At 41.6% G+C, this 18,269-nt stretch overlaps 1 protein-coding gene across 1 annotated transcript; it reads left to right on the top strand.

The window, feature by feature from the left end:
- The first annotated feature begins 1,339 nt into the window (after positions 1-1,339).
- PRKAR1A (protein kinase cAMP-dependent type I regulatory subunit alpha) lies at positions 1,340-18,179 on the top strand. Its single transcript, XM_054221769.1, has 12 exons — positions 1,340-1,487; positions 2,567-2,632; positions 3,536-3,711; positions 9,060-9,233; positions 9,856-9,947; positions 10,168-10,229; positions 10,779-10,825; positions 11,276-11,434; positions 12,090-12,150; positions 12,435-12,556; positions 13,175-13,256; positions 15,672-18,179. The coding sequence occupies exons 3-12, from the start codon at positions 3,538-3,540 to the stop codon at positions 15,842-15,844; spliced, it is 1,146 nt and encodes a 381-aa protein (XP_054077744.1). The 5' UTR covers positions 1,340-1,487; positions 2,567-2,632; positions 3,536-3,537; the 3' UTR covers positions 15,845-18,179.
- Positions 18,180-18,269: the final 90 nt, after the last annotated feature.

Raw genomic sequence — 18,269 nt, 5'->3', positions numbered from 1 at the left:
AATGACCTCCCTCGACCTACTGGCCACAGTCTTCCCTATGCAGCCCAGGATGCCATTGGCCTTCTTGGCGACAAGGGCACACTGCTGGGCTGTCTACTAGGACCCCCAGGTCCTTCTCCTCAGAGCTGCTTCCCAGCATGTCCGCCCCTAACATATACTGGTGTTTGGCATTCTTCCTTCCCAGGTGCAGGACCCTACACTTGCTTTTGTTGAACCTCATGAGGTTCTTCTCTGCCCAGCTCTCCAGCCTGTCCAGGTCACGCTGGATGGCAGCACGGCCCTCTGGAGTGTCGGCCACCCCTCCCAGCTTGGTATCATCAGCAAACTTGCTGAGGATACACTCTGTCCCCTCACCTAGGTCATTAATGAATATATTGAACAAAATTGGACCAAGACCATGTAAGAGAGTTCCTGGTGGCTTGTCACGTCGCTGCAAAAGCACCAACAGCCTCTAATCTCAAAACACACATTAAACTCTTACTGGTTGTACAGTGATTCTCCCCAATGAGTCCAACACTGATGAACTTTGGTTGAAACCCTCTTGCAGCACTTGTAACATTTGAGTTGTAAAACCGCATTCCAACCTGAACCATTCAACGATTCTCTTCCCAGCTACAGGAAGATCTCCAGTGACTCCTTGCCTGCTCCAAGGATGCGAAGCGAAGGGATTCAACGGGCTCCCCTCAGCCATAGACACGTGCAATTAATTCTGCACGTGGACTTGAAACGGAGCACAGTGAAATCTTTGGCAAACTTGAATACAATTTATTTTCCCCCCTTAAATGCGTACCCCGCACGATTTAATGCGGAACGATGAGCCTGGGAGCGATGAGGCGGCGTTATCGCCCGGCCGATGAGGGAACCGCCATGACACGAAGGGGGCTGAGGGTTTTAATGACTAAAACAGCGCTTCAGCCTCATCACCCGGCGCTGCCCCGGCCGCGCTTCCCCAGCTCCCGCCCCCCGCAGCCCTGTTACTCGTTAATTAACGCCCCGCGCGGCCGGCCGGGGCATCTTTCACCGTAAAAAAAAAAAAAGCCATTTCGCAGCATTTCAGTGCTGTCAATCCCCCCGGGAAAGGCCCACCCAGGGAAGCGGCGGCCCCCTCCACGGCCCCGGCGGGCTCGCTCCACCCTGGGAGCCCACCCCGTCTCACCCCTTCCCCTCCCCGCCTCATCCCGGCCCGCTCCCCGCAGCGCCCCGGCCGTTCTCTCCCCTCCATCTCCGCGCCCCTTAAAGGGGCAGGCAGCGCAGAGCACGGTGTCCCCTCCCCTGATGCCGCGGCGCCTCCCCGCTGCCCCTTTAAGGTTACCGCGGCGACGGGTCTGGGTGAGAGCGAGGCGCATTGACGTCATGGAGGGCGGTGATTGGCTGGGCCGGTTGGTTTCCGGTGGGAGCCGCCGTTGCCGTTGCTGCTGTTGCCGAGGCCGCGGCCGGGCCGGGACGGGCGGGGGGCGGTGAGGGCCCGGCGGAGCCGCCCGCGCCAGGTGAGCGGTGGCGACCGGCCCGGTCCGGCTCCGCGGGGCAGACCCTGAGGGGGAAGCGGCGGCGGGCGCGGAGCGGGAGGCTGGCGGCCTTGGGGGCCGGCCGCGCTGAGGGGAGCGGCCCGGAGCTGGCAGCCGGGCCTGCTGCGTGTGAGAAGGCAGAGTCCCCTTTCCTGCTGCCTGAAGCGGGGCGCAGGCTGCGCCGCGCTGGGCCCCCGCGGGCTCGTCGGGCCGCGCCGGGCGTCGCCTCCAGGCCTAAAACAAGTCCCCGGCCCTTTGCAGGCCCCGGGAACGCCCTGTCGTTACTCTCGCCATGGGGCCGCCCGCCCGCCCCGCTGGGCCTTGGCGGGGGCGCCTCCGGGGAGCGGCCAGCAGCCCCGGCACTGCGGTGAGGGGCGGGCTGGGCTGGGCAGGGCGGCCCCGGGGCGGGAGGGCCGGGCCCGGGCCGTTGGCGGCAGGCTGAGGGCAGGCCTGCCTTAGGGGGCTCTGGAAAGCTTCGGGTTTGCAAGGTGCAGAAAAAATACCGTGCGAAAACGCTGGAGTTCTCATTGTTTCTTCGGTATTTTCTGCACTGGTTTTGCTCTTCTCGTGAGCAGCCGTGGCCCGTGTCTGCTGTCTGTCAGTAGCGTGATGCTTTTGCTCTAGATAGTAATTTGTGGGCTGTCATGGAGCCACCGGGTTTCTCTGGGGCTGTTAATTAGGACTGACCTTCACTGTGCGAGTTGTCAAAACAAAAGAAGTAACTGGAGAACTTTAAGGCACTTTTTCAGTCCACATGAAGTCCATACTTTGTATTTATGCAACACATAATACATCTGTCTGTGCATGCTTATGCGGGGATTAACTGTGACAAGAATGAAACCTGTTTGAAGTATTAGCAATTTTGTATTAGCTCTAGGTCTCCTGTAATTTCCAGTAGCATAATTCAAAGGGGCTCAGTGTTATGTTGCCTGTGTGGCCTATGTTTCTCAACCTCCTGCCTCAGTAGGATAAAATGTATAATACGACTGCACCACTTAGCTTTTCAGTGACTTTTCATCTGTCAAAATTATTTTGTCTCAATCGATTTTTTCCTTTTCAAGAGCTGATCCTGGGATCAACATATCTTGCTGCATATTCATAAACTGTTGCCACTGTCCCTGTGCCAGGTAACACAGAAATATTTCTTTATATTTTATCAAAAATGCACTGATAAATTGTTTTTTATTTCTTTAGCTGTCTCAGTGTTGCTTTATGAAAAAAAGGCATGAAATTTTTATATGTAAAAATGTATGTAAAAATGTTTCTGTAACCTGGGAGGGGGGAAAAGACCTGCTTAAGAACACTTTTGAAAGTGTTACAGCTGGCACTGTAATTTTAAAGTTTCTTGAAAAACTGGCATTGTAACAGATGTGTTTAAAGATTTACTCTTGATTATTTACAGTTGAAGAAATATTTTGGGGATTGCAGTGTATCCATGGAGATAGTCATGAAGTGGACTGATTTAAACTGGAGAGTAGCTTTTTAGGAGTAATGCCCCTAATTCCATAATTTCTGTTAGTGGACTCCGCCTTGGCATTTGGCGAACTGGCTTTGGCTTCAACTTTAACAACTTTCACTTCCTAATACTTTTCATACTTGCCTCTCAGATTCCCAGTTTCCACCCACCTATCTCCTGGTCATCATCCACATGATCCCATACAGCTCTGTGCAGTGAGCCTCCAATCCTACGAAATACTAGGTTTAATTAGCAGAAAGTTTAGGTGGAAGCTTCCCTGACTTTGAGCACTCAGAGGGGCTTGAGTTGTTGAAGCTTTCCCAGCTCAATAAACTGCTTTTACTTTTGTGCCTGTGGCTATAGAGCACCCGGATTTTTTATTTCTTTCCATGTGCTAAGTAAGTTCCTAGCTTTTTCTTTCACAGTTTAGTTTCGTTACTAGTCTTACAGATAAAGGTAGTTTTATGTTGTGATATCAGCAATACAGTAATGCAGCATGATGTGCCTGACTATATCGGGCAGCATCATCTTCATTTCTACTACCTATTTAACCTTCTCTTTCTCTTATCTTCAGCAATGGCAGCTTCTAGCAGCAGCAGCGAGGAGGAGCGTAGTCTTCGGGAATGTGAACTTTACGTCCAAAAACACAACATCCAGCAACTTCTGAAGGATTGCATTGTACAATTATGCACAGTGAGACCTGAAAGACCCATGGGATTCCTCAGAGAATACTTTGAAAGATTGGAGAAGGTAAAAATTCATAGCGGGAGGGAAGGAGAGTGGAACAACCTGAATTTACATCGTCTCTTTGTGATTTAGAGGCTGAGCTTCAGATTTGACCAGTGTTCATATTGGCCATTTGAAATTGGAATGGGTGCTTTTGGAAAACAAATGCTGTTTTCCAGTAGTTTATGCCAGTTAATCACGGTGTAAAGGCACCTGTGTCATAACAAAGCATGTAGGGCAGAACATAAGCTGACGAGGAGACTTACCTAGCTGGGATGCAGATGTAATCCCACCTGATGCTTACTCGTAGAAGCTAATAGATAGCATACACAATCCTGTCTTGTACGTGTCCTGTAGTTAGATGATAACTGTGGCGTTTGACCTTGGTTGGACACTCGCGATAGACATTTGGTTTCTTATATTGGGACAACTCATTTACTACAACTTGGGTACAGCACAGAAGTAGCAGGCCTGGGTAGTTATCCAGGCCTAGCTAAAATCAAATGGAAGTATTGGCGTTCCAGATCTCCAGGAAAGCAAGCCTGTTCCTGCTTTCTCTTGGGAGCTCGGTGTTGGTGTTTTGCTTTGTTGTTCCTCTTGCGTTTGTCCTCAAGGTCTCTATGGTGTTTCTGTTGTTGTTGGAAGCATTCTGGGATCTTGGGAATGGAAAGCATTTTGTCATCTCGGTGCTCATATTTGAAACGGTGACTTCAAATTTTTTTGAACTGTTCATTTTATATATTGATATCTAAGCAGATAGGAAAAGAAGCTGCTATGAAAATGGGGGATTTTAAAGGCTAACGCAGAGGAAAGGTTAGATACAAGGACTCTATTCAGAGTACACCATTAGTAAATAATATAGCTGTGACCTCCTACAGCAGTTATTTGCAGGTGCTGCCTTGAGTACTTTTTGTATATGGGAGGTATATCTTTTTTTTTTTTAATTCTACCTATTTACTAATTGCTGATGTAAAGGAAGAAATCAACACTGGAGATCGTAAGTGTGTATAGTGGAAATTATCTTTTAGTGGAAGTGTTCAAGGTAGATACGAGAAAATGAGCAAATGCTGCAAGCGAACCTATACTCACAGTGTATTTGAGGAACATTTTGCATAAGTGAACCATAACTCTGTAATACATCTGACTTTCTTTTGTGTGGTTGCATCTTGAGTACATTCTCTGTCAGAGAGCGTACCAGCAGAAAACCACGTAGTAATCACATTCTCAAAAATCCATTGTCCCTCTCTGTTACTGTGCCTCTTTCCCCACCTTCGATTCTTGAGTTTCTAAGTACTGATAGATAATTTTTAAAATATCACAAGTGTTGATATACAAAACTTTACAAAGTAAACTGCGTTACTGCACTTAGAATAAATTACTGCACTTAGAATAAATTGTAAAACAATACATACATATGGATATAAAATAGGAATATTTGGATACTTCTGTGTAATGGATTTACGGTCAACATGCAGTATTTAAGATTAAGGGAAACTTAATTTGCTTTTAGCAAGACAAGTCTAGCTTTGAACTTAGTCACGTGTATTCTGGAGTTGAATAACTCTTGATGATTTTATTCTGGTGCAAATAGGCTGTCAGCCTACAAGGAAGCTGAAAAGAAAACTGGTTAGGTATTGTGTTTTCCCCTTGAATTACTCTTACAATTTTGGTCAGGGTCTTTTATTGTGAGTTGTGTTGGCACGGGTTATACATGCCTGCTAGTGCAGCTCAGCTATAGCTAAAAGTGAAATTGTAAATTCTTCTAGTCTTCTTGAATTTAAAAATTGCTATGGCTTTCTCTAGGTAATTTCACCATTCAGTCTAATGGATTGTTCTTAGTTTAACCAGGTAACGCGGTACCTTGATAGCTATCAAGTAACAGAGCAGTGAACATCCTGTGCTACCTTAGCAAACTCCTCTGGCATCCGTGTCTGGAAAGCACAAACGCTTAGTACTAACATTAACCAGCTCTAACCCAGTACTTAGCCTGGTAGAGCAAAAATGTTTGAAATGGAATCTGTTTCACCTTCCAGAAGTAAAGTCTGTTACATCTTTAATAAAACAGAGCAACTTTTCAGAATAATTTCCAAATCTGTTAATTTGTTAGACTGTATGAAATTGAGGCTGTGATACAGTATTTTTTTTTTTAAAGACTGAATTTTGAAGGAACACTGAATCAAGATTACTATTTTCTCTCTGGTTATCCTGACAAGTCATCTCTTCCACAGCGTGCACACACAGAGCTGATTCACTGTCATGTTATTAAAATACACTGAAGACATTTAAACACGCTTTTGAATTTATGTTCAGAAACATTAAAATTGCTGCCTCTGAGAACGTTGTAGCTACTGTAAGAATTTGGATGGCCTCTTCTGAGTTATGAAAGCTGTTACATGAGTCTAATTACTAGAGTTTGATTGTATAAATGTTTTTATTTTACTCTTTGTGGTCTATGAAGGTCTCAGTTCTCTTTGCTATGCAAACATATCTGGTAACACCAATACATACTAGAAGCTAATAGCTATTCAGTGCTGAGCTTGGCTGTGTAACCTAGTTTGAGCAATGGAAATTTAATGTAGAGATCATTATTACATCCTGCCAGATGAATTTTGGGTATTGGACATGGCTGTCCACTGGAATTAGTGCATGTTGGAAATACTGTGTGTAGTGCACTAATGTGCATATTAGACTTCATAGAAAGTTGGAATTATGAAGTGCGATTGACATCTAGTCACTGTAGCTGTTCACCACCACCCTCCCTGCCTCCACAGATACACACCTGAATATTTTCCTATTTCCTAAGTGTTTCTTTTGCAAAACATGGTAGTTAAGAAGGATATACTCTGCAGTTGTGAATTTATGGTAGCACTTTTAACACTGCTTTTTTAGCTTCTGAGTGCTGCTTTTTTTTAACACGTGGAGAGCTGGTATAAATAAAATACAAATTAATGAGAAGTTGTTGAGATTGTTTCTGGTGTAATGACAAGTAGCAGACGCCAGAATATACAGGGTAAAACATAATTCTGAAATGATGAAGTTCATTAGTTGATAGACTCATCACTTTAATGTTTCTTACTTGTAATAATTTAGGTGGTGCTAATAACTTTCTTACTTGTCAGGAAAAATAAAATTCACAATTAGTGGTCACTGACACTGAAAACGCCTTGCACTGCTCTATCAGCTGGAAGATGAGGATCAACACTTTGATGTAATAAATAGGGTAACTATTTCTAAACCTTTTTAAAATCCAGGTGTTCGTTATACTGATCAGTATAATCAGCAAAATGAATGCCTTTGTCCATTATGTGTTTAATTTGAGGAGTTTCTACACCTGAACAAATATATTTTCTCTCTCATAAACACTGGCTAGATTTCTAAGGTAACTGAGAATAAAAACTGCTACTCTTATTTCAGGGTTTAGTGTAATTTATCATTTATCTGGTGGTGTAATGTAAGTGGTGTAGTATCAGAAATGATATAAGACGTAATCTAAAAAGATGAATACATGAAAAGCTACTGCTATGCAAACAATGAGATTTTAGCGTGTTGCTTATTCCATGGCACAATGTTGTGATGTGTAATCTGAATACGTGGAGATTTGCTTGATTTGGGGGTAATCTTCCTCTTGATGAGTGCGTATATAAACTGTTTAGAATAGCTGGTATATTTTAAGTCAGTATCTTCTCTAACCCACCTGTATCTCATTTCTATGTCCATGCCCTACCTTAATGTACTTCTTTTTAATATAGAAATGCTAAATCTCATATCAGGCAGAAGTTACAAGTTGTATTTTTTTCTGTTAGTGCAGTTTCCTTGAGTGGGCCGTTACCTTGGTGAGTCTCTTGTTGAACAGTGTTTTGATATGCAGCTCCCTTGCTTAATGCTGCTGAAGTGCTTCTAACCCTGGAAGTATCAGGATCTCAGTATTTCATATTTTATGCGATAATGGAAAAAATACAGCAGCTGGTGTTCATTTATTTCAGAAGTGTCAAGTTTTTTTTTATGGGTTAAGTATTCTGTGTATGAATGAACAGCGTGTTTCTGTCGGTGGTGGTGTTGCCTGCTTTGTAGAGAGGCAGTTTAACCTGAATGCTTACTACTGCTCAAGCTATTTTTAACAAGATTTCAGTTGAGACTTGCTTCTCTAAAATCAGAAGATAGAAACAAAGTTTTAAATATGTTTTGCCTCCATCATTTTGAAATGTAACACTATTTTATCAATGGGCAAAAGGCAGGAAGTGAAATGTAATTCGACGGATCAGTGCTTGCTCTTTGGCTATCTGAGAGGTGTAAAACGTAAACTCACTGCAAGGGTTATCTGATGTCCCTTTCCTCAAAGCGGTGTTGTTATACATAGCCTCGGTGCACCTCCGGAGTGGAGCATGGCAGCCAAGCAGCAAGCTGCCCAGCTGGGCAGGGAATGGTTTCATCAAGGACACTGGGACAAACCCAGCTTTTAAAAGTGCCGGAAGCTCTCGGAGAACAGATGACTCCTTGTTCTTTTAAGGCATGTCCCAAACCCTGGTTCTTAACACTGGGAGAAAGTAATTTGATCTGTTATGATGCAAACGCTTTGGCTCCAAGGTTGGCTTTTTGTTTTGCGTTTAATCTGATTTTAGTTGATTAAGGTAAATCTTCTGGTACATAGAAGAATCATATTTCTGTGTGTCAAACTAGTTAGACTTCATTTTATTGTAAGTACGCTAGTCTACAATATCACCACAACACAGCACAACAGGTAACTGAGGGTAATACGGAAAATGTGTAAATTCGTGCAAAGTTGACAAATCTGTGGCTTGTGGGGAAAAAAAAAACCCTGCTGTTTGGCCTCTAGCATCCTTCCTCCAGCTCTTTTGTAAGCAGTGTTCATATTTCTTTCTCCTAAAATAACTGTTAGTTGTTGAGTATCGAGTTGGTCCATGACTTCACCTTGTTTCAAAAGCTTCTCATGTAACATGGATTTCTGAGGAATTGCTTTTCTGTCTTTCAAATCAAAAAAGGCTTAACACCTCCCAGCTGAGGGGCAGAACTGCTGGGTTTACAGCTGGGAAAATGTTTATTGTTTGCAGAATTTCTTCATCGCCTGTTGAATACAGTAGCGGAAGGTAGAATCAACTTGTTTATACTTCTTAATTTATTAAACTATTAGTGTAACTTATTAAAATAAACACCATTGTGATATGAATGTTATGAATGAAAGGCATATCTACCATCTATTTTAAAAGGCCTTTGATCTTGGTTCCTCTAGTCTCCTGTTTGCCTTAATGTGGCAGTACGCAGGAAGCACCCTTGCATTGGCAGACGAAATTGTAATACGATATGTAATGCTTTACTGGATTATGTGACACAAACATGTCTTCCTTCCTGTTTAGGAGGAAACAAAACAGCTGTTGAATCAACAGAAGTCTGGTTCACGCTCAGACTCACGGGAGGATGAAATCTCTCCTCCTCCTCCTATGAACCCTGTGGTTAAGGGTCGAAGAAGGCGTGGGGCCATCAGCGCAGAAGTCTATACAGAAGAGGATGCTGCATCTTATGTTAGAAAGGTGCTCTAATTTTTAAATGTTGCTAAGAATGCATCTGCAAGAGTTTATCTAAGACCACTTTCTGTCCAGTGTATTAAATAAAACTGAGCTCCTGCAGCCTGTTAAGTCTTGTGCTAACTGTAAAAAGCAGACCTGTGTGTCTAGATGTGTAATTGGAGGTTAGAATAAACTGTCAGGCAATTAAGCCATTTATGCATAACTTACACCTGTTCCCTTTGAAGTAATATATATTTAGATGTGCATATTTTTTTATATATATATATACAAAGTGCTTCCAGTTACTCAACAGCTGCAACAACATTACGTTTAGCCTAATGGCAGAGCAGACTTGCTGCTATTCATAGGAAAAAACAGGTTGATCAAATACTTGTACTCTTGCAAAAAACCTTATAAACTTGGCATGGAACGATGCTTTTACAGTTGCATAAAATAATACAAGATTTTCTCCTGCACAAACTGTCTGTAAACATTGACTGTATTTGTTTTTAGATTTATAATGCTTGAAAGAAACTGGAAAAACTCAACTGATGTTTTGTAGTAATTGAATAATTTATTTACCCAGGGAAATGCGTAAATTTTTCTTCAAAAAATTAATCAGTTGCATTTTCTGATTATATCCTAGGTTATTCCAAAAGATTATAAGACTATGGCTGCTTTGGCAAAAGCTATTGAGAAGAATGTGCTGTTTGCCCATCTTGATGATAATGAAAGAAGGTAGGGATAAATTTTTTTGTTGTCTTCAAGAAAGCTTCTTAAAGTGCAGGCTTCAGAAGAGTTAAACATGTCATAATGTACAAAGCTGCACAGCCTTTTTTACAGCGGTCAGCGTAACCATACAGAGGTTGCGGAAAAAGTATTGAGGGGCTGGTGGTACAGATGTATGAATGCATGCATTGTCCAAGCAGTTGTCTAATTTTGGTGTCCTTTCCCTCAGTGACATCTTTGATGCAATGTTCCCCGTCACCTACATTGCAGGAGAGACTGTCATACAGCAAGGCAAGTGACAACGTTTACATTGGTGAATAGGTTGGAGATGGTGAGCAGACTCAGGCCTAGTGCTCCCGTTAGGTTTTTTTTTGGGGGGGGAACCCAAAAAAAACCCCAAACCACAAAACAATCAAACATTGTCTGGATGCAGTGACCCTTTCTTACTATGCTATCTGAAGCACAGCTCATGCTAAAGTGAGGAGTGGAGCAATTGTAGGAAGAACTGGTTTTGTTGCTTATGTTATCTATTATTAAGATTGTCATTTGGTGGCTCTGTAGAACACGTAATGTCAGTTTATGGATCTGGTACGCATTTCCAATAATCCTGGAAATGCTGCTGATCTCCCGCGTACCAGTAGATGTCCTCTTTCACAGGACTGAGAGGAGCGTGAAATCAGCAAAATGTGAAATTTCACCCTGTAAGCTGTGAAAAATTTCTCTGCCAACCTTACTAGATTCTAAACATCAGAGTTGGCAGAGATGCCCGTTCTGTGAAACATGAATGCTTGCATAGCTTTATTCTCTTTTTAGCCTATATTCAATTTTTTTCTTCTTTAGGTGATGAAGGTGATAACTTCTATGTCGTTGATCAAGGAGAAATGGATGTAAGCATTATTGATAGTTTATTAATGACATGTTCATCCCTAGCAGAAGAATAGTCTGATATTTTTAGGCGTCTTCTATAGGTCCTTCCTTCAGTAATTTTTCTCAAGTTTTCACTTGTGGAAGCTTATTTTGCTTTGGAGGTTCTTTGTTCCTTAACAGCCCGGTCGGGCTGCAGGCTGTTGAGTTGTGTTGAGTTTCAAAATTAATGATTTGGACACCAACAAAATACTAAAGCTCTACAAGTGCAGGGTGGAGTCAAGTTGAGGTGTGGGACTGGGACTGGCTGTGAAGTGTTGATGAAACCCTGAAACAGTCAACACTGACCGTACAGATGTGAGGATTTCCCTTCACTATAGAGGAAATACAGGGTGACAGGAGCTTCCATGTTGTCTCTGATCAGCTCACGAGACACTGTGGGCTTTGGCTTATCACCATGCACTGCCTTGCAGGTTTATGTGAACAATGAGTGGGCTACCAGCGTTGGTGAGGGTGGAAGCTTTGGAGAACTTGCCCTTATATATGGAACTCCCCGTGCCGCAACTGTCAAAGCGAAGACGAATGTGAAGTTGTGGGGCATCGACAGAGATAGCTATAGAAGGATCCTGATGGCAAGTATTTTTCTAGCTGATGTGTGGCATATGCCATTGACTGAAGTAGCCGTGTGCTAACCTGGAATTACGCTTTTGGTTTTACTATTCGTTCAACTTCTACTGGTAATTTGACCTATCTGTGCCTGTCCTTTGCTGGAGTTACTGAAAATGCTGCTCTCTCTTCTGTAATCAGAAAGCTGATCACTCAGCATACATTTATCAGGCATGGGGCAGGGGGGAGTCTTCCATTAGTGAATAAAACAATAACAATGCAGCACTAAACTGGACTAAAGATGTAACAGATACTGGTTAGCTTGTCAGATGTTTTGATGCTGCTTTCTGTTTAGCTTGCTATTTTTAAGTAGCGTGTGGGAACAGCAGTTGTGACTAACTTGAGCAGGTGTTGTGAATTTTGATAAGGTTATACAGTACGTATGAATTTAAGAAACATTAAGGCTGCAATAAATGCTAAGTGCTTTATGAAGGTTGCTGAACTCTGGAATATTACTAAAATAGTTAAATTTGAAAACAGTCTTGTGGGTTTGGGGTCTGTGAGACAGGATGCAGTATGTCGGGTCAAACTTATTTTTGTCTTGAGTTTTATTTGAAACCTTATGTGGAACATGAGGTAGAAAGAAAACTGATTTTGTGTGCGTGTTTTTGTTTTTTGTAGGGGAGTACTTTGAGAAAGAGAAAGATGTATGAAGAATTCCTTAGTAAAGTATCTATATTGGGTAAGAGAGAAGATTTTTGTTTTGAAGTGGAATACATTGCTATATTGTAATAAAGCTGTTACCCAGCATTATTATGATTACAGGCTATTGTGGTTATCCATTAAAGCTGGCTGCAAAGCTTATACTGCTTTTCTGCATCATTCCAAAGTAATTTTAATTCAGGTCTTGATATCTGATGCACAAATGTAGCCAGAAATAGGTTAACCTCTCTATAAAGACAGAGCAAAAAATGTCATTTGTGCCTTGAAAAGATACTATGTTGATGAACTATATTAACTCTATAGAATCTCTGGACAAGTGGGAGCGTCTCACTGTAGCTGATGCATTGGAACCAGTACAGTTTGAAGATGGGCAAAAGATTGTGGTCCAGGGAGAGCCAGGAGATGAATTCTTCATTATCTTGGAGGTAAGTAAGGTCAAAGTTAAAAGCTCAGAACTTTACTACTTTTTTTTTAATGTGGCTTATTCTGCCCCTAAATAGACACTTGGAGAAAAATGAAATGTAAGAATGTACTTGCAGGGAATTCCTAAATAAATATGATCTTACTAGACATGCAGAAGCTTATATTTAGTTCTGCTATTTTTACAAATAGCAAAACTATTCGTAAACATTTTTTTTCCCCAGGAAAAAAGTAACTAGTTTCTGGCTGAAACCAGTTATCTTTTTCAGAAGAGTGGAGACCTGTTCTAGAGAGCTAGTAATGCCTTCCTAGTGGTATCACTGTCTTCTGGGGTGTTTTGGTGGTGGCTTTTTTTTTTTGCTAGTCACTCTTACTGTTACGAGGGAAAACAGAAAGAAATCAGTGCTGTGGGTATGTAAATACCCAAGACATTTTATACTTGGAGAGGAGGGAGGACCAGCTGTTTTTATATAGCAGTCTGGTGAGTTGTGCAAGGACTGTGAAGTGGTTTTTGACTGAGACATCGTAACAGCTATTTCTGTGAAGCAGCTGGTTCTGTGTGGAATTCGATGTTTCAAGTGATGCTGGAAACTCCAATTGTTAATTGCTGTGATTTATTAAAGGGCACAGCTGCAGTGTTACAGCGCCGATCAGAAAATGAAGAATTTGTTGAAGTGGGCAGGCTGGCACCTTCTGATTATTTTGGTGAGTTACGTAGTGACAGCTATGACTACACAAACTGCTATCACCAGTTTACCTGTGCTGTGTGGGTGACTGCTGGGGGTGATAGTGACGGGTTTGTTTAATTACTGTTTTAGCTAACTCTTGTGGTTTCACTGAATGTCAGGTGAGTATCAGGGTCACTTGGCATTCAGGCATGCATGCATGTCACAGAAATGTGATCCTTCTAGAGTACTTTAATTTAGAAGGGCCCTGGTGGTGATTTGGTCTCACCTCCCTACCCTGAGCAGAACTGACTTTGAAATTGCATCATATTGCTCAGGGCTGTGTCCAGTCGAGTCTCTCGTGTCTCCAGGGATGGAGATCCCACAACCTCTCTGGGCAATTTCTTCCACTGTTAAACCAGCCTTGTTGTGAAGAATTTTTTTCTTTATGCCTGACAAGAATTTCCTGTTCTGCAATTTGTGGAATTCTCTCTGCCTTTTGCTGTGCAGAGAGCAGTCTAGTTCTGTCTTTATAATCTCTCATTATGTAGCTGAAGACAGCAATAAGATTCCCTCTTTAGCCGCCTTTTCTGCAGGTCAGACTAACCCAGCTCTCTCAGTATCTCTCTGTACATCCCGTGCTGCAGTCCCTTAACCATCTGGGTGGCACTGCTGGACTTCCCGTGCTTTGTCCGCATCTTGTACTGGGGACCCCGAAACTGTGCGGCACTCTGGACGTAGTCTCCCAGTTGCAGATCAGGGTCTTTTCTCCTGTTGTTGAATATGTTCTTACTTAGCCAAAAGTTACATGGTTTTTAAGTTGCTTTGGTTTGAAAAAGCTTATGTGTGCTGGCAAAGAAAAAGGCAAAGATCCTATTATAGATACTTACTTGTGAAGACTTTGAAATAATCTTCACATGGAACAAATCCCTTGTCTAGTGCATATTGATTTGCTTTGGATCACAGATAAAGACTGGATATGTATCCTCACAGAGTGTTCTTGGAGTGTAATGTAACAGTATAGAACAAGATATTCCTGGCAGCCTTATTTTGGATTCAGAAGAAAAGTGGCTTGCAGTTCTGAAACAAAGCAAGCAACCTGTTCAGAGCCTACTGTTTAACATTTAAATACTTCCCTCTGTCTGAAAAGAAACCCCAAAACAAACCAAAAAACCTAATCCCAAACCCTAAGCTTTTTCTCATGGTTAAGGTAAGTCCCCTCTCCTCGGTACCCTTTCTAAGCAGTCCTCTTGCTCTAATGCCTTCTGGTTGTCCAGGTTTTCAGCTTTGGAGATGATGTAATCAACAAACACTCTGTTGCAAGGCCTGAAGTGGGATGTACTCAAGAGCGCACTAGTAGTACTGGATCTGACCAAAGGTCTGCATAGCTCGGTATCTAGTACTAGATGTTCGTTCTATGTATGTCGCTTCAGTCTCTTCTAATATTTATTTCCCTTGATGGGTACTCTTGAGTTTCCCATTCTTTAAACTTTATCTCTGCCGTTGTGTTCAGGTGCTGCAGACCTGTCCCCCAAGGGTTTAACTCTCCCTTAGAACCTACTTACTCTTTTGCAAGCCTGTGTTTTGGAGGGTAGTGAGTTCAAGAGTTTTAATTGGGCACAGAGGAAAAGTTTTTCTCATTTCTTTTGAACATCCATTCTGATAATGCAGGCAAATTTATTCTCTGAGGAGCACTGAGTTCTTACTTCAGTCCTGAGCATGGAGATAACCAGCCCAAGTGCTTAAAAACAAACAAAGCCAAAAGTTGATGCTGTGGTTTTATTGACGCATGTTGCTAGGAATGTCAGGGGTAGCTGTTGTCACCAAAGGAAACAGGGGCTTGTTGAAAACTTCATTTCCAAGGATGATGTTTAGCAGTTGTAACAGGTATTTGACACAAGGCTTTGGGCATGTTTGTGCATAACTTATGAAATGGGAATCCAGTGGGACTTCAAAATACTCATCTTCCACAGACCCCTGGCACAGTCAGGTTCTTGATTCTGGCTAGCCATGCCTCAGAGGCTTCTGTCTTGGGCATTAATGTGCTTTACTTCAATACCATGGTCGTCTTGTCCTGAGTTTCCTAGAAATACCAAACTGAACAGTAGCATAACTTACATATTAGAAAAATAACTACTTGTTGACTAGGAAAGTTACGTGGTTAATTGAAACATGACCTTTTCTCAGATAGAACCAATGTTGAAAATTCTTTAAGCCCTCTTCAGTGAGACTTGAATGCAGATGGGATTTTAATATAAAAAAAAATAGGGTTTTTTTAAACTGCTTTCACAGTTGCTTCTAACGTTAACTACATAGATACTTGTTCTGATCGGTGTTAAAACCTGAATTATCCTCTGTTCTATTCCTGCAGCAGTTTGAAATACAACAGGGTAACTTCTTCAGCTCTTTTGCACATTGATTCTTAACACTGTTTGCACTTTTCCTGTTGCCCTAGGTGAAATAGCTCTGCTGATGAACCGTCCCCGTGCTGCCACAGTTGTTGCTCGTGGCCTGTTGAAATGTGTAAAGCTTGATCGACCCCGATTTGAACGTGTCCTGGGTCCGTGCTCGGATATTCTCAAGCGAAACATCCAGCAGTACAACAGTTTTGTATCGCTGTCTGTCTGAAACCTTCCTCCCTATCCAAAACATGCTTCATGAATGCAGACTGCTTTGTAACCCTTGTGCAGAGCCACATTGCCACTGGCATTTGCAGCTTCCTGTCGGTTTAAAAAAAAAAAATAAAAAAAAATTGCTTCTCATGGCACTATTTTTAATTTAGAGCACATTAGTTTTGTGCTCTCTGTCCCATTAAGTTTATAGAAAAAGTTCTATGGAGACGTTTGCTGTTACAGCTTCTCTCTGTGCAACAGTGTCCAACTCAGGCAAACGCAGCCTTGCTTCAGGGAGGGAGAGATCTCCTTGCACCATGCCAATTGCCATAAAGTACGGAGGTGACAGTAGAGAGAGGGGGAATCTTTTTTTTTTTTGTTTCTCACATTGTTGGACAGATTTTAAGGCTGTGGGTCATAATCTGCTGTATTTCTTTTCAAATGAGAGCTGCCCTTGTAATTGAGCTTCTTGGGGCTTGGGGTTTTCTTTTTTTTTTAATTTTCTGGGTACTGTAATCCTGGGTTCAATTGTGAGGCATCAGCTGCTAAGAAAGCCACAGTAGGAATTTAACAGTATAATTGTTCCTGTGTCTGCTGGTTTAAGGTTGCTTAGTTATGTTTTTGTCAAGTGTAAATCAAAGCTTTCAAGGTTAATAGTTCTGGTGAACTACTGCAGTTGTTACTTAATTTGCTGACTTGCCGCAACTGATTTTTTTCTTTCTTGTTCTTTCTTTGATAGATATGCCATCTAAAACTCTTCCTGTTCAAAGTGGGAAGAACCAAATGTTACACTAAATGCCTAATGTTGGTCTCTAGTACGTAGATTGGTGTAAGAATGGTGCAGCTGTCCAGCTGTTAGTAATGTTCAAGTCCTTAGATTGATGTAGAAATCAGAAGCAAACATTTTATTTCCCCTGTGACTCTTGCTTGCTTTGTGCTCCTCAGTTGATTTTTTTTTTTAAAAAAAAAACAAAACCCTCTCATCAGTTCAGGTGACCCTTTGTTACCAGAGAAAACAAACATTGAGTATTTATGGCCAGCGTCAGTTGCAGGTGGCAGGATTGCTGGTCTGTAGAGATGCCATTATTCTTGGTGGAGAATGTGAGGCAGAAAAAGTGAATGTTTTGACTTTCCTGCAACACTCAGTTATTTTAAGTTTTTCAATCGGTTAATTCATAATTTTAAAAATGCTTCATTATAAAGCTAGTTTAAATACAAAAGGTGCATTCTCTTTCCTTGCTTATGGAATTTACATGACACGTATTTCGTATTCACTCTTTTTTCCAAGTTCGATACGTTGCGGAGTCTTAAATGTATTTCAGTATTTACCAGCTTTGTGTTCCATTATTCTGTGCGCACCAATACTTCCCAAAAGTTTTTACTGAATTCCACGGTTCAATAATAGTAGGCAATTTTTAAGGTTTCCTTTAAACTGTAATTTATATAAAGTAGCGTAGGTTTGTATTTGGGAGTGACAGCAAGCAGTTTTGCATTTGTTGTGCAACTACTTCTAACGATGGAGCCCCCCTCAGTTTCTTTCCTTTCTGAGGTGATATGGATTCAAATTCGACACTTTCTCCCAGGCATGTAGATAATCTGAAAGCGTCTGCTAATTGATGCAACACAATACTGAGGGTATCAAGCCTTTACAAAAGGTTTCAGGGTATTTCTGAACCTGAGATCCCAATAATGGGATTTAAACGCTTGTGGTTTGGGTTCTCTATTCAGAAGATGCTGAGTAGAGGATTTCTGCCAGAGTCCTTAAGGAGTAAGCAAATGCTACCTTTTTTCTTTCTTTTTTTTTTTTTGTAAAACTGTTTTCTTAAGTTTTGACTCTATCCAGGTTTTTTCTTCGTATGTGTTCTTTGTGTTACTTTAAAGCACCAAAAACTGTGTAAAGTAGTTAGAGCTCCACAAAAAAATGCACATTTTTTTATATAAGGCTTTCTAACCAAGTTTCACTACTGCATCTTTTTAGCTTGCTGTTTACTCCCTTTTGTAGTTTTACCTACAAGATTTTAAGATAAATCAGCTAAGTCTGAGTTAAATATTAATCACAGTTATAGCTTTACCTTTGTGTGCAATTTAAATATGTTTGAATCCACAATTGGCATAGTTTTGCCTTAGCTAACATTCAGGGCTTTAGAAGTAATTTTTTGCTAGTCCACCTTTAGCGAATTTATGAAGTCTATTGCCCTAGAAAGCTATAGTCAACCAGAGGACCATTTTTGTATTGTTACCTGACTATATAAGTCTGACTTACTGTATGTGCTAATATATTATATTCTATTCCTTTTGTTATAGATTGTCCTAATGGCAGGTAAAGCAATAAAATGATTTAAATTCTTAAATGCAATCAGTCTTGTCTCTTTTTTTTTTTTTTCTCCCCCCCCAATCCCTGTATTGTGTTTTCCTTTGGCCTTAGAGCATACGTTATTAAC

This window comes from Rissa tridactyla, chromosome 15 (assembly GCF_028500815.1).
Source record: "Rissa tridactyla isolate bRisTri1 chromosome 15, bRisTri1.patW.cur.20221130, whole genome shotgun sequence".
Classification (NCBI taxonomy): Eukaryota; Metazoa; Chordata; class Aves; order Charadriiformes; family Laridae; genus Rissa; species Rissa tridactyla.
Note: the sequence above shows the minus strand (reverse complement) of the source record. Positions and strands in the feature narration are given on the sequence as shown.

What these genes read in the sequence shown, in the direction of transcription:
- PRKAR1A (XM_054221769.1), top strand. Translation starts at nt 3,538, where the DNA reads ATGGCAGCTTCTAGCAGCAGCAGCGAGGAGGAGCGTAGTCTTCGGGAA. An exon ending in TTGATCAAGGAGAAATGGAT is followed by an intron (nt 10,826 to 11,275) that starts GTAAGCATTATT and finishes ACTGCCTTGCAG; the next exon opens with GTTTATGTGAACAATGAGTG. An exon ending in AATTCTTCATTATCTTGGAG is followed by an intron (nt 12,557 to 13,174) that starts GTAAGTAAGGTC and finishes GATTTATTAAAG; the next exon opens with GGCACAGCTGCAGTGTTACA.